Source organism: Manis javanica, chromosome 8 (assembly GCF_040802235.1).
Source record: "Manis javanica isolate MJ-LG chromosome 8, MJ_LKY, whole genome shotgun sequence".
In the NCBI taxonomy this organism is placed as follows: Eukaryota; Metazoa; Chordata; class Mammalia; order Pholidota; family Manidae; genus Manis; species Manis javanica.
Genome location: NC_133163.1, coordinates 100,264,213 through 100,276,252, shown reverse-complemented (window position 1 = coordinate 100,276,252; position 12,040 = coordinate 100,264,213). Strand labels below are relative to the sequence as shown.

General features: G+C 44.9%; 1 protein-coding gene across 1 annotated transcript in view; it reads right to left on the bottom strand.

Moving 5' to 3' along the window:
• Positions 1-12,040, bottom strand: part of LOC140843154 (long-chain fatty acid transport protein 2-like) — a 40,359-nt gene that overhangs the window by 1,734 nt on the left and 26,585 nt on the right. The window contains exons 5-8 of the mRNA XM_073211841.1: positions 8,169-8,363; positions 6,217-6,307; positions 5,423-5,621; positions 3,590-3,687 (exon numbers count right to left, since the gene is read on the bottom strand). Coding sequence (XP_073067942.1) covers positions 3,590-3,687; positions 5,423-5,621; positions 6,217-6,307; positions 8,169-8,363 — 583 coding nt within the window. The remainder of the gene's footprint in view (positions 1-3,589; positions 3,688-5,422; positions 5,622-6,216; positions 6,308-8,168; positions 8,364-12,040) is intronic.

Genomic DNA, 12,040 nt, shown 5'->3' with positions numbered 1-12,040 from the left:
AATACCAGGCAGGATCAGGAATCGAATGAAAACAGCCTGGTTGAAAACATCTGAGGGGGAAACAGGACAAACTGGTGGCTAACAGAACTTTCTTGTCTTTGTTATATTTGTTTATTTTTGACGTCAGTGAAAAGTCCTTGCTCCGCTGTCCTGAGTGCCTGAGTTCTGGTCGCTCTTTGCATTGCAATATCAGGTGTGTTGTGCTTCTAGGCACAAAAACCACCTTTGGGACTTACTTATTTAATCAAGGTTCCTAATAGCTTGGCCTCTGTATTACAGAGAAGCCGTGGGACAGGAGGGTGAAGGCAAGGTGCAAAGGTGAGCTGCTCTGTGCCTTCCCACTGATGCCCTTAATCCCGAGGGCACATGCTCTCCTCAGGGAAAACAGATCCCAACAGCTCTTTCTTCCCCATCAGGCAGTGCCTTTCAGTGAAGAGAAAAATTACCAGTTTTCTTGTGAGGAAAAGGTAATTAGGTATTAATACGTCTTCTACCTGATCCAGCAGACCCAGCGGGAGTCTATATCCACTTCCCTAAACTACTAAGCTGTAACCACAGAGGGAGAAGGAGCAGCCCATGGTCACCTGGGTCCCAGGTTTCGAAATCTCTCCCATGGTGATTGTGTGTTTATCCCTCACTCTAAAGAAGGCAGAAAACAAGAGGAAAAATTAAAAGAAAGGAAATGCATCCTGATATGATTTGCCCCTTATCTGAAGGAGCGAGGCAGGGCACTGGACCCATTTTCTTAGGGGTCCCTGGTAGCTCTCTAGCAGGTACCTGTCTCAGGAATCTGAAATGTCATCAATAAGCTCCTTTTAGAATTACATCAGAGGCTGATGCAACAGAAAACCTTAGTGTCAACTGGCTCCTTGTTTCTGGCTCTGGCAGAAGCAACCAAAAGGCTAGTGGGTCCTGTTGGGTCTCAGGCCTCTGCCCTGACTCCCAGAGGTTAGTTTAGGGCTATTTCAGCTTCAGGAAGAAGGTTCCAGTCTACAGAGGTTCTGGCCAAGGGGTTCCCTAAAGCTGCACTGTCCAATATGGTAGCTACTGGTCACACGTGTCTACTGAAATTAATTATAATCAAATAAAATGAGTATTTCAATTCTTCAGGTGCATTAGCCACATTTCAATGGTTAATAGCCATGTGGTGGCTATTGGCTACACATTCTGGTCAGTGCAAATATGGGACATTTTCATCATTGCAGGAAGTTCTACTGAGCATAGAAAGTTCTAGGTAGTAGCGGGACGGTTCTGATGTGACACCTAGAAAAACTGAACTCCGCTGTAGGCCCAGACCTGTAAGTTCCTTCCTGATCCAAAGCTGAGATCTGGGAAGGTCTTGCTCAGCCCTCCGTTCCTAAAAATCACCCTGGCGGCTTGATGCTTTACTTTAGATAGACTTTCCATATTTCTAGGCTGGAGTGGGGCTGGTCTCTGTGCATGGGAGGCCAGATGGCAGCAAGTGTAGCTTTGAGAATCACAGAATCCAAAAGCTGGGAGAAACTTTAGAGTTCACCTCTAACCTTTCATTGCTGCAAGAATTCATACAGGATCCCAGGTGGACATCCAGCTTCTTTACGGGCCTCAGTGGGACATTCCCTATCTTAAGAGGCAGCCCATTCTATTGTTCACCCCTTTGGTTACAGGAGAGCACCAGGCCTGGTCATTTCACTGCCTGGCCATTTCCACCCGTCGGATTTTGTCCTGCTCACTGGAGCAACACAAGCGTATCGCCTTCTTGCCCCACCTGTGTCCTAATCATTTGCAAACTGTTAGCCTCCTCTCTGTTCTCTATCCGTGCCTCCCAAAACTTACTTGTCATTAGACTTATTTGGGAATTTAAAAAGACATGAAGAGTCTGAGGCCCAAACCCCAGAAGTTCTGATCCTTTAGATCCAGAGTTTAAAAAGTTTTCCAGATGATTCTGATGATTGGCCAGATTTTCAGAATCACTAGGTTTCAGTGCTTCCCAGACCTTAGTATTTTTTAAAAAATCGTGTTAAGACACACATTAAACTCGTCATTTTAACCATTTTACAGTGAACAACTCAGTGGCATTTAGTACATTCACACTATGGTACAACTACCACCAGTATCTACTTTTAGGTATTTTACCCCCAAATAAGACTTTGGTGTTTTTAAGAATCATTGGAGGGCTTGTTATAACACAGCTCCCTGGGTCTACCCCACAGATTCTGACTGAGCGGGTCTGGGGATGGCCTGAGACTCTGACTCAGCAGGTCTGGGGATGGCCTGAGATTCTGACTCAGCAGGTCTGAAGATGGCCTGAGATTCTGAATCAGCAGGTCTGGAGGTGGCATGTTAAACAAGCTCCCCATGATGCTGCTGAAGCTGGACCAGAGACCCCACTTTGAAAAGCCCTGGATTAGGCCCTTCCATTCCATTACCCAGGTTCTCTCACCTTCTCATACATATTCTTTTCTGTTGTTACCCTTTTAAAATTCAGCACTGAGAAGTACATGCCAGGTGGGGCCTGAGAAGCTCTGCAGGGCATGATGGCTGACAAACATGACATGGACCCTTGTATTAATTCAGCCTAAAGCCCAAACACAAGAAGTATTCTGCACTCCTCACCCTCTGCGACCTGAGAGGTGGCTACACTTCCTTTGTACCATTGTCATAGGGTTCGAGAGGAACAGGCAAGACAAAGTCTCCAATATTCTTTAAAAAACTAAAAAATTGGATATTTAAAAAAAATGAAAACAAGGTCATGTGAAACCATCATAGCTCAGGGAAAAGGGACTTGAGTATTTCATGTTGATTCAGGGTGAGAATCCCAAATAATGAGTTCTGGGGGGAATAGCAGTGTCCCTAGCACCTTATATTTGAAAAGTGATGTGGAGGTTATAATCCTGGCATCTATAATTAAAATGATTTTTTCTCTTGACTGTTCTCATATATATCTGGTGCACACAAAACATATGCTTAGTATTTCTGTAACTGAAATGAATTAATTATCTTGACAATCTTAACTGCAGGACTGGCAATAACACTAGTTTCAGTGATTTGCTTGAAGTCAAACAGCCAGAGGTGTAAGAACCAGACCTGAAGTCAAATGCTGGCACTCCCCATTTGGCAGCAGCCTTGCAGACGACAGCTTGGTGACGCTACTCTATATGACGATTCTGAAATTCAGTATGCTGGCCTCGGGTAAAGGACCTGCTTTAAAATAGGAGTCTAGACAAAGTCAGCTCCTTCCCTGGTTTTTCTTCTTGCAACTGCACTTGGTCATATTTGTGAGGCCAAGATACCATTTCCCAGCTATCAAGTGTGACACGTATTTTCAGGAGGTGTGCCCAATACAGCACGGGACCCTGCATCTAGGAGAGATCTGGCTTGCCCAGGAGCCCAAGAACAGCTGGGGAGCTGAACTACAGATCAGGGCCATGTTCAGACGTATTGACTTGGCTGACTTATAATGGAACATAAGCCAGACTCTTTCTCCTAGGTGTCTGACAGTGATTTTTCAGTTGGCAGGAGAAAGTGATGACAAACTCTGCCGTGGGGTTAAAATTATGACCAGTTGCTGTCTGAGTTTAGGCATAGATTTATAACCTCCTGTGCCTACCTGGCACGGGCACGCCGTAAACATTCACTTCTTGGACAAAATCAACCAGTCCCACAACATCAGCAACTTCAGTGGTGGCCACGTTTTCCCCTTTCCACCTGGAAGAAACGACAAAGTTCGCAAAGGTCACTGGTGGTTGCTGGCCCAGGCTGTGTGGGGTGGCTGCACTCATCTTCTTCACCCTGGGCCTCAGCCTCCCCAACTTAGTTGTGGGGGAGGCACCCCGTTTATGGAACAAAAGACAAAGGCATAGACCTAAATAATAAGATGTGGAATTTCAATCTTACCATGTGAAACATGATACACAGACTGATGCTGTTCTAATGTGAAAATACAGGCTTGGCCTAAGACACGCAATGGGAATAAAAATTAAACACCTGTGACTTTACGCTGTGTTAAGGTCTCTCACTTTCTCATTCACTAAGTTTGGTTGCTATTTAATTCCATCAGTGAATTTCTATTTAATAGAATTTTATATGTCTACTTGAGGTTCTCATGGCATTGAGGAAGCTTTTCATAAGAAATAACATACTTTCTATCCAGGAGCTACTTTTCCACTTAAAAAAGAGTTAAAATATCTTACATTAAAAAATTCTTTAGTTCTCCTAATAGTATTTTTTTATATGATGGCTGACAACCAGGACATGGCCCCTTATATTAACTCAGCATAAAGTCCAATATGAGATGTATTCCACACTCCTCATGCTGTGTGACTTGAAATGTGGCTACACTTCCCCTTGTGTCATTGTCATAGAGTTGGAGAGGAAGAGGTAAGAGAAAGTCTCAAAATTCTTTTTAAAATAAAAAAACTGGGTATTCTTTAAAAAATAAACAAGGTCATGGGAGACCAACATGGCTCAGTGAAAAGGGACCTCCGTATTTCTATTTTGATTATAGTTGAGACTCTATAGTAACATGAAGTCCACATAATAATGATATGAATCCTGAGTCATGGAATATTTAGATGGAAGGGACCCCGAGGGTCATCAAGATCCTCATTTCATGGGTGAAGGAATCAAGGTCAAGCAAGGTCCCACGACAACACAGCTGGTCAGGGGTAGAGGAAAGCTTGGGGCTTGGTTTCCCTTATTCAAATCCATGCTTTCTACTATTGCCAGACAACTTCCATCCCTTCCTCTTTCATTCATGCAAAAAGTAATTGTGGGTGTCAGGCACTGTACTAGGTGCTGCAGGGGCTGAACAAGCAGACACAGGGCTTGGTCTTGGTGGGCGTCTACACAGGAGGGAAGCATTTAAACCAAGTGTCATGAAGCTGGAGGGCTGTGCTGTTGTAGGGACTTAATTTCAGGGTCTATTACAATGACTTTCTCACTTCATCGTGCTGACCTGAGGGTTCTGTGAGAAACCCTGGATGGGGCTGGAGAGTGGGAGGGAGGGGACTGGAGGGGCCTCTGAACCCCTCCTCTCCTCTTCAACTAGATCAGCTCCGTGTTAATTTGCATTTGGTTTTATCTGATGAAAAGCCCCATGATTGGAAAGAATGTGAAAATCTCAGACTGTCCTATGAGTGACCAGTAATAACTGAGGATAAATGAGAGGATTTGGATGGACTGAGCTTTTTAGGCTCCAAAAATCAGACACAGATTTTCTGCCTTATTCTCATCTGGTGTTGCTCAGCGAAGTTAACTGCGTTACAGAGTGACACCTCATGCATTTTGCTCCTTATTTTCTGGGGACATAGGAGGTTGAATTGGCACACCAAAGAGATAGAAGGAAATGGAGCACCATGACCGAAGTGGAACGCGATTCCAATTTAGAAGTAAGCCAACTTGTGCACGTGTTTGTTTGGCTCTCTAATTCAGAGAAACCAACCGGAATGTATCTCCAACTCTGTCATGGAAGTGGATGAAATTTTCATGGTCAATCATTAAGAGATCTCCACTGTTGAAATAGAGGTCTCCTTTCTTAAAGACGTCTCTCAGCTTTTTCTTCTCTGTCTGAGTCTTTCCTCCACTATAGCCACTAAATGGTGTGAGTCGTGTTATTTTGCAAACCAGGAGTCCAACTTCGCCTAAGACATAAGAAAGCAAATTGTTATTTTATGTGCTAGCAGTAGGCAAATTTTATTACTAACCTTCTCTTAAAACTGATGTCATACAACCCACATGACAAGGTGGCTGCAAGAAGTGGCATTTTCCACACACATGTACGTGCATATCCATATACATCGTATACCACATATTACACAAAACACAGAGGACCTTATTTTATATGGCCACACATTTGTAATTTTTTTAATGCTAATTCTTTACTGAATAATGATTTACATGCATAGACAAATGCACAGTAGTTTAAGCTTAAAGGTAAAGACCCTCTAAAACTAACGATAGCTTTGGAACCATAATCACATATCCCTTTCCGCAAATCCGCCTCATAATCAAGAAGTTGTTAAGCCAGGTTTCAAACTGTAATCTTCTTACATGTGGTGGTAAATTAGCATCTTTTGGAACTTCGGTAATTATTTCTGAGGATACTTAAATAAACCTGTTTTCTCCCACTCTGATAAATTTTACCAGGTATTCATGTTCGCAATGCTGTTAGTTCTTAACAGTTAGTTGGTCAAGGTAAGAAAAGGCACATGTTAATTGAACAAAAATCCACTGTACCTTTGGGAACTTTGATGCAATATCCATTTCCATCACGGACAGGTTCATCCTTCTCCACGTCATATTTAATAAGCTCATATGTTATGACTTTCTGACACAATTAAAACATACCATTTTGAGTACAAATTTTTTCACTTTTTTATTGTGGTATAGTGTACATAGAATATACAAAGTACATATACCTAAACCATATAGCTTGGTGAATTTTTACATATATACACACCACTGGAACTACCGTCCTGACCCAGATAGAAAACATTGTCAATACCTTCCAAAGTTTCCTCTTGCTTGCACCCAGCTTCCTTCCCTGGGGCTCTGAACTGCACCTAGCCTGGGTCTTCAAGGTTCGGGGTGGTACTGGTTAGACGGAAGCCAACTAGACAAGGCTGACCGCCTCAGCAGCGGTTCCAGTGGGCAGGAGGAAACTGATCTTCAGTCTGGAGCAGTGCTGCCCAGAGTTCTCTCCAATGGTAGAAATGCTCTCTGTACTGCTCAATAGGGCAGCCGCTAAACAAGTGGCTACTCAGCACTTGAAATGTTGCTAGTGCAAATGAAGAACCAATTAAAAAATTTTATTTATATAATTTAAATTTCAGTAGCCATGTGTAGCTCATGGCTACCATATTGGACGGCCCAGGCGTGGAGGGAGCTGTGAAGTCTGTATAGATTTGGCTTTCATTGCCAGAGATTCCTTGGACTTGAGAAGGCCTGGAGATCAGGCCAGAATATAAGGAATGGAACGGCAGTAACTGCTATAGCTAACAATTACTCAAGGCTATTATCTGACAGGTATTGGGCTGTATCCTCTAAGGATTTTCTCATGAATTATTTAGTTTAATCATTCAATAACCGTTTTCTCTCATTAATACTGAGTTTGGGCCAAGTATTGGCCTATTTCTTTTTCCTATCTCTGTTTCATAAATGATGGAGCTGAGGCCGAAGGAACATCAGTGACTTGCCTCAGGGCATTCGGTTAGGATGTGAAGGTCCTGGCACATCCTCCCTGGAGCCAGACCTCTTATGCGCATGGACTACTGTCCTCTGTCTGCTGCCAGTCACTCCCTGGGGACATGGACTGCCTGGGATCTCTGGTGTGACTGTTTCCTGGCCAGGCAGGATGGGCTGCCAGAGGCACAATGACAGCGGTACCTGCTGAAGCCAGTGGAAGCTCAGCACTTGCTGGATATTACTGGAATTTGCAGGCCAGGTGGTCATCTGGAAGGCTGACTGCCTGAACACAGAAAATGCAGAGATATTGCCCAGAGTTCCTAGGTGATAAAATGACTGAGAGGGAAAAGAGACTGCTGTGTGAGCTGGTTTAAAAATAAGAACTGTCTTTCTGGAAGAGGTATCAGGTGAACACAAATGTTCACAAGATTCTAGAATCTGGATGCATCCCAGATCTCTTGAAGGTCTTCATAGTGGTTCTTCACCTTGGCTGCACAAGCTTTTGAGAAACACTGAAGCCTGGGCCCTGCCTCAGCATGAAGCTCAGGGGGTGGGACCCTGCACCTGTACCTGTGACACCTCCCTGGGTGATCTGAGGCCCAGCACAGCCAGGGGCAAGCACCACGCCTCACAGCACAGCCAGGGGCAAGCACCACGCCTCACAGCACAGGGGAAACTTAGAGAGCTGGAAGCCTTCAGGCGTTTTGTCATATAGGAGTATAAATGGGCTCAGGAAGACTTCCCATAGGACTTCACTTTGCCGAGGGCCAAGGTATAATGGATTGTTATTAATAGAAATTAAGATTTTTAAATTAGGAGGACCTCTGTCATCCCAAGCTAATCACAGAGAATGAGCAAAACCTCTTGGTGGATGGGCCCTGGCTGTGATGCTGTATGAAATTCTGATGAGAATTTTAGTAATAACATCATCATGACACAGCTTTTGGGAAACCTCTGTATTCTGAACACTGGGTACATGGGCTCTCCTTTTTCAAGGTACTTACTTTCTGTAGGTAGTTTACTCTTCCAATAGCCCCGATTTTTCTCGTATAATTCATAAAGCCAATATTGCCTTCAGTGGAACCATAGCCCTCATAAATGTGAATGTCCCCAAATCTCTTGATGAATTCTCTCCACACATCTCCTCGCAAGCCATTTCCCAATGCCAGTCTCACTTTATGATCACGATCGTTTGGTTTCTGTGGTAGGAGGAGGAGGGGATCAAACAGAACCATCACTGGAGCCTGTACTTATGTATTAATAACTGCCTTTATGTTTGTGTGTTTATGTTGGTTACACATTCTCCCTAGTGCACCCCTTCTCTGTCACCCACACACATGACCCCTCGTCCCCACCAACACATGTAGTATGGGCTGACAGCCAGGACTCTGAGTGAATAACCAAAGGACTTGGCTTCCCATTTTGATTTTTAAGAGGCAAAGTGCGATAACTCGGCAGAAACAAGAGATGCCAACATTTAATCCACATCCAATCTGAAGCTAAAATAATGTGTTGATTATTTTCTTGGTGGGGCAGGTGAGTATCAGGGAATAGCCAGAAAGGAAGGGCCACAGGGGAAAGATCAGACCCAATCTGAAGCAATCATCTTCAGTTACCAACAAGAGAACTGGGAACCCAGTGCAAGGAGAGAGAGACAATCATTTTCTACAGTCATTACAGAGCAATACTGGTGGGGCCTGGGGGACGGGAGAGAAGACTCTTATCATGTCCTCATTTAGCAAATAGGCCCAGAGCTCACAAGGGCAGTGGCTGAACCAAGACAATGAAACTGTCCCAGTGGGGTGGGAAGGGGCAGAGAGGGAAGAAGCCGGCTCCCAGTTGCCTCAGGTGGCCTGGGAGGAAAATGCTTTGTTACACATAAAAATCACAAAGGAGAAGCTTCAGTGCAAGAGGGAAAGGAGTCCTGTGTCAGCACGAGAGATGCAGTCACATCCAGGTCGCTTTCCCTCCTTTATGAGGCCTCTACAAATACGTCCAAACCTATGATGATTTTAATGATATTTGTTATTAATAAGGCTCATTATGCCCTCTAGGAGATCACAGCCTGGTGGGAGAAAAGGGCAAATAAATAAGTATAATGTTACTTTATAAATTCTGAAATTCCATGACCTTTAATAGGAAACAGAATGGAATGGGGTTAAGAGCCTGGTACCTGGGCCTCTCCTCTCATATCTGTGTTAGTTTGTTTGAACAAACTACAATTTGCTTAAAAGGGTGAATGATCTAAAGAGCATTCCTACTCTGTGAATCACTGTGAAGTGATGTTCAAAAAGAACTGCTTGAAGAGAGAGGCTGGCAGGTCTCTGACAAGGGGAGGACCTTTGCTGTGGCCGCTGGAAAGCAAACCAAAACAAACCTGGAACTGGCTTCCACGTAGGAGCCCAGGGGCCAGTGGAGCAGCAGATAGGCATTTCATTTCTGATTAGGTCTTGAGTCAAAACTCAGGTGATGAGGCTCCTCCGGGAGGCCTAACCAGAGAGGTGGACAGATACTGGCCACTGGTAAAAGCTGGGCCCCTTGCACAGTCTTTCTGAGGAGGAAACGTAGAGAAGGACTGCTGGCCTCTAGCCGGTGGTTCTTAAGCAGGGTGCTCACGGGCATACCTGAGGAGCCTTTTGAGCCTAAACGAACCTAGGTATTCTGACTGGGTGGGAAGTAATCAGCTCCCAAGGTCCATAGATCACTGATTGTACAAATCTTTCTCGACTTACAGTGGGGTTAAGCTCTGATAAACACATCATAAATTGAAAACATTTAATCCATCTAACCTGCCAATAGCATAGCTAAGTCTGGCCTACCTTAAACATGCTCAGAACATTCACAGTAGCCTACCGTTGGGCAAAATCATCCATCACAAAGCTTATTTAATTATAAAGTGCTGCACAGCTCATGTAATTTATTGAATACTGTAGTGAATGTGAAAACCAGAGTGGTCGTAAGTGTACCTGTTATTCACCCCTGTGGCCGCATGGCTGGCTGGGGGCTGGGCTCCCCGCGGCTGCCCAGCACCACGACAATCTCCTGCCACAGCATGACGCTAGCCGGGGAGCAGATCAACATTTAAACTTCACGGGATAGTTTCTACTGAACACATACTGCTTTGACACTATCACAAAGTCAAAAAATTATGAAGTTGAAATGTTTTATGTCCAGGACTGCATCTGTATTCCCTTTTATAATTGCCACGTACGTCTAAGCAGGGAGATACCTGTCTGGCTACGAAGGCCAGTCCTGCTCTGTGCTTGTTGTCCTGATGTGCTTATTAATTCCACCCCTTTCACCTGTAAGTGTCTCCATTTGGATTATGTGGATTACGTACTGTAGGTTCACCCAGTCAAAGCACAGGTCCAGGCCCTGCAGGTGATGGAGGGAACCTGGCCTCTCAGGAATTTACAGTCTAATTGGGAAGATAGAAGTTTACTACCCAGGAGACGAGGAAATCACCTAAGAGGGGGTCTTAGGTCACCCTCTATGACCTAAGAGGTTCCTTCTACATGGAAACCAGTTCAAGGTTTGTTTTGTTTTGGTTTCCAGTGGCCCCAGGGAAGGTCTTCCCCTTGTCAGAGAACTGCCAGCCTCTCTGTTCAAGCAGTTCTTTTTGAAAATCACTTCAGAGTGATTTCACAGAGTAGGAAATAACAGACAATGTTCTTTAGATCATTCACTCTTTTAAGCAAATTGTTGTTTGATCAAACAAAGATGGTCAAACAAAGTGAGAACCGTCAGCTTTTCAGAAACACCCTTGCCCCCCACACTCCCATCCCTTACTGCCACTCTGGGAATAAAACATCACAAATATTTGAAGAATACTTACTTTCACTTAAAAAGTAACCACCTGGCCTGGGACTTAGCTGCCCCCAGACCTGTGTGTGAAGCTCCAAAGCACTCCAATGTGTAAACCCACGACCTTACTTATTCTATCTGAAGCCCACAAACACCCTCTTAGGTCATTTCCTTGTCTCCTGGGTGGTAAGCTTCTATCTCCCCAGTTAGACTGTAAATTCCTGAGAGGCCAGGTTTCCTCTGTCACCTGCAGGGCCTGGACCTGTGCTTTGCAGGTAGGGCAAGTGTGGCAGTAAAAGAAGACATGACCTCCACCAGGAAGCCCTCAAGGTCTCTGCTCAACAGTTAATGGCTGGGACATTGGCACAGGGCAGGGCTTAGGGCACAGGAAGCTGCAGGTGCCCCGGGTGACTGGGCAGCAGGCCAGCCTCACAGGTGCAGCTGTCACCTGGGGTGGTGGGGGCTGTGCTCAGAGGCACAACAGCATGGACTCACTTTTCATCATGAACAGAAGTATCTTATTACACCAGCAGGAGGGATTAAGGCCCTAAGCTGGACATGTTTGTGGACACAAACTGGGAGGACCTTCTGAGATGTGTCGCTTGCCAGTGGCTGGGAGTTCTGGTGCGACTAGAGTTTTCCTTTCCCACAGGGGACACAGTGTCCCTCATCACCAAAGCCAGTCCTCGAGGGAACCGTATTTTAGGATGAGGGTCGCCTGCTCAGTTTTCTTTAACAAGGATTAAACCTTCTATTCCACAACAGGGGTGAGGTGCAACACGTGAGTGCACCTCGGAACTTACATGACTGGGATTTACTGACTGAGGAAGGGTGGGATGTCGGGGTGTCCGCGGAGAAATGCAGGGCACCAGGTAATTAGGGTGAGCAGCTTGAGAACAAAATGGGAGCTGACTCCTGCACACTACGGGAAATGAACCAGAACCTTGCATTATAAACAGGCACCCTGGGAACCAAGGCTCAGCTGTAACAATGGAAGACACGTGAAATGGATAAAGGGTATTTGTCAATAATACTGTAAAATCACTTAAGTCAATAGCTTTGCTACCTAACC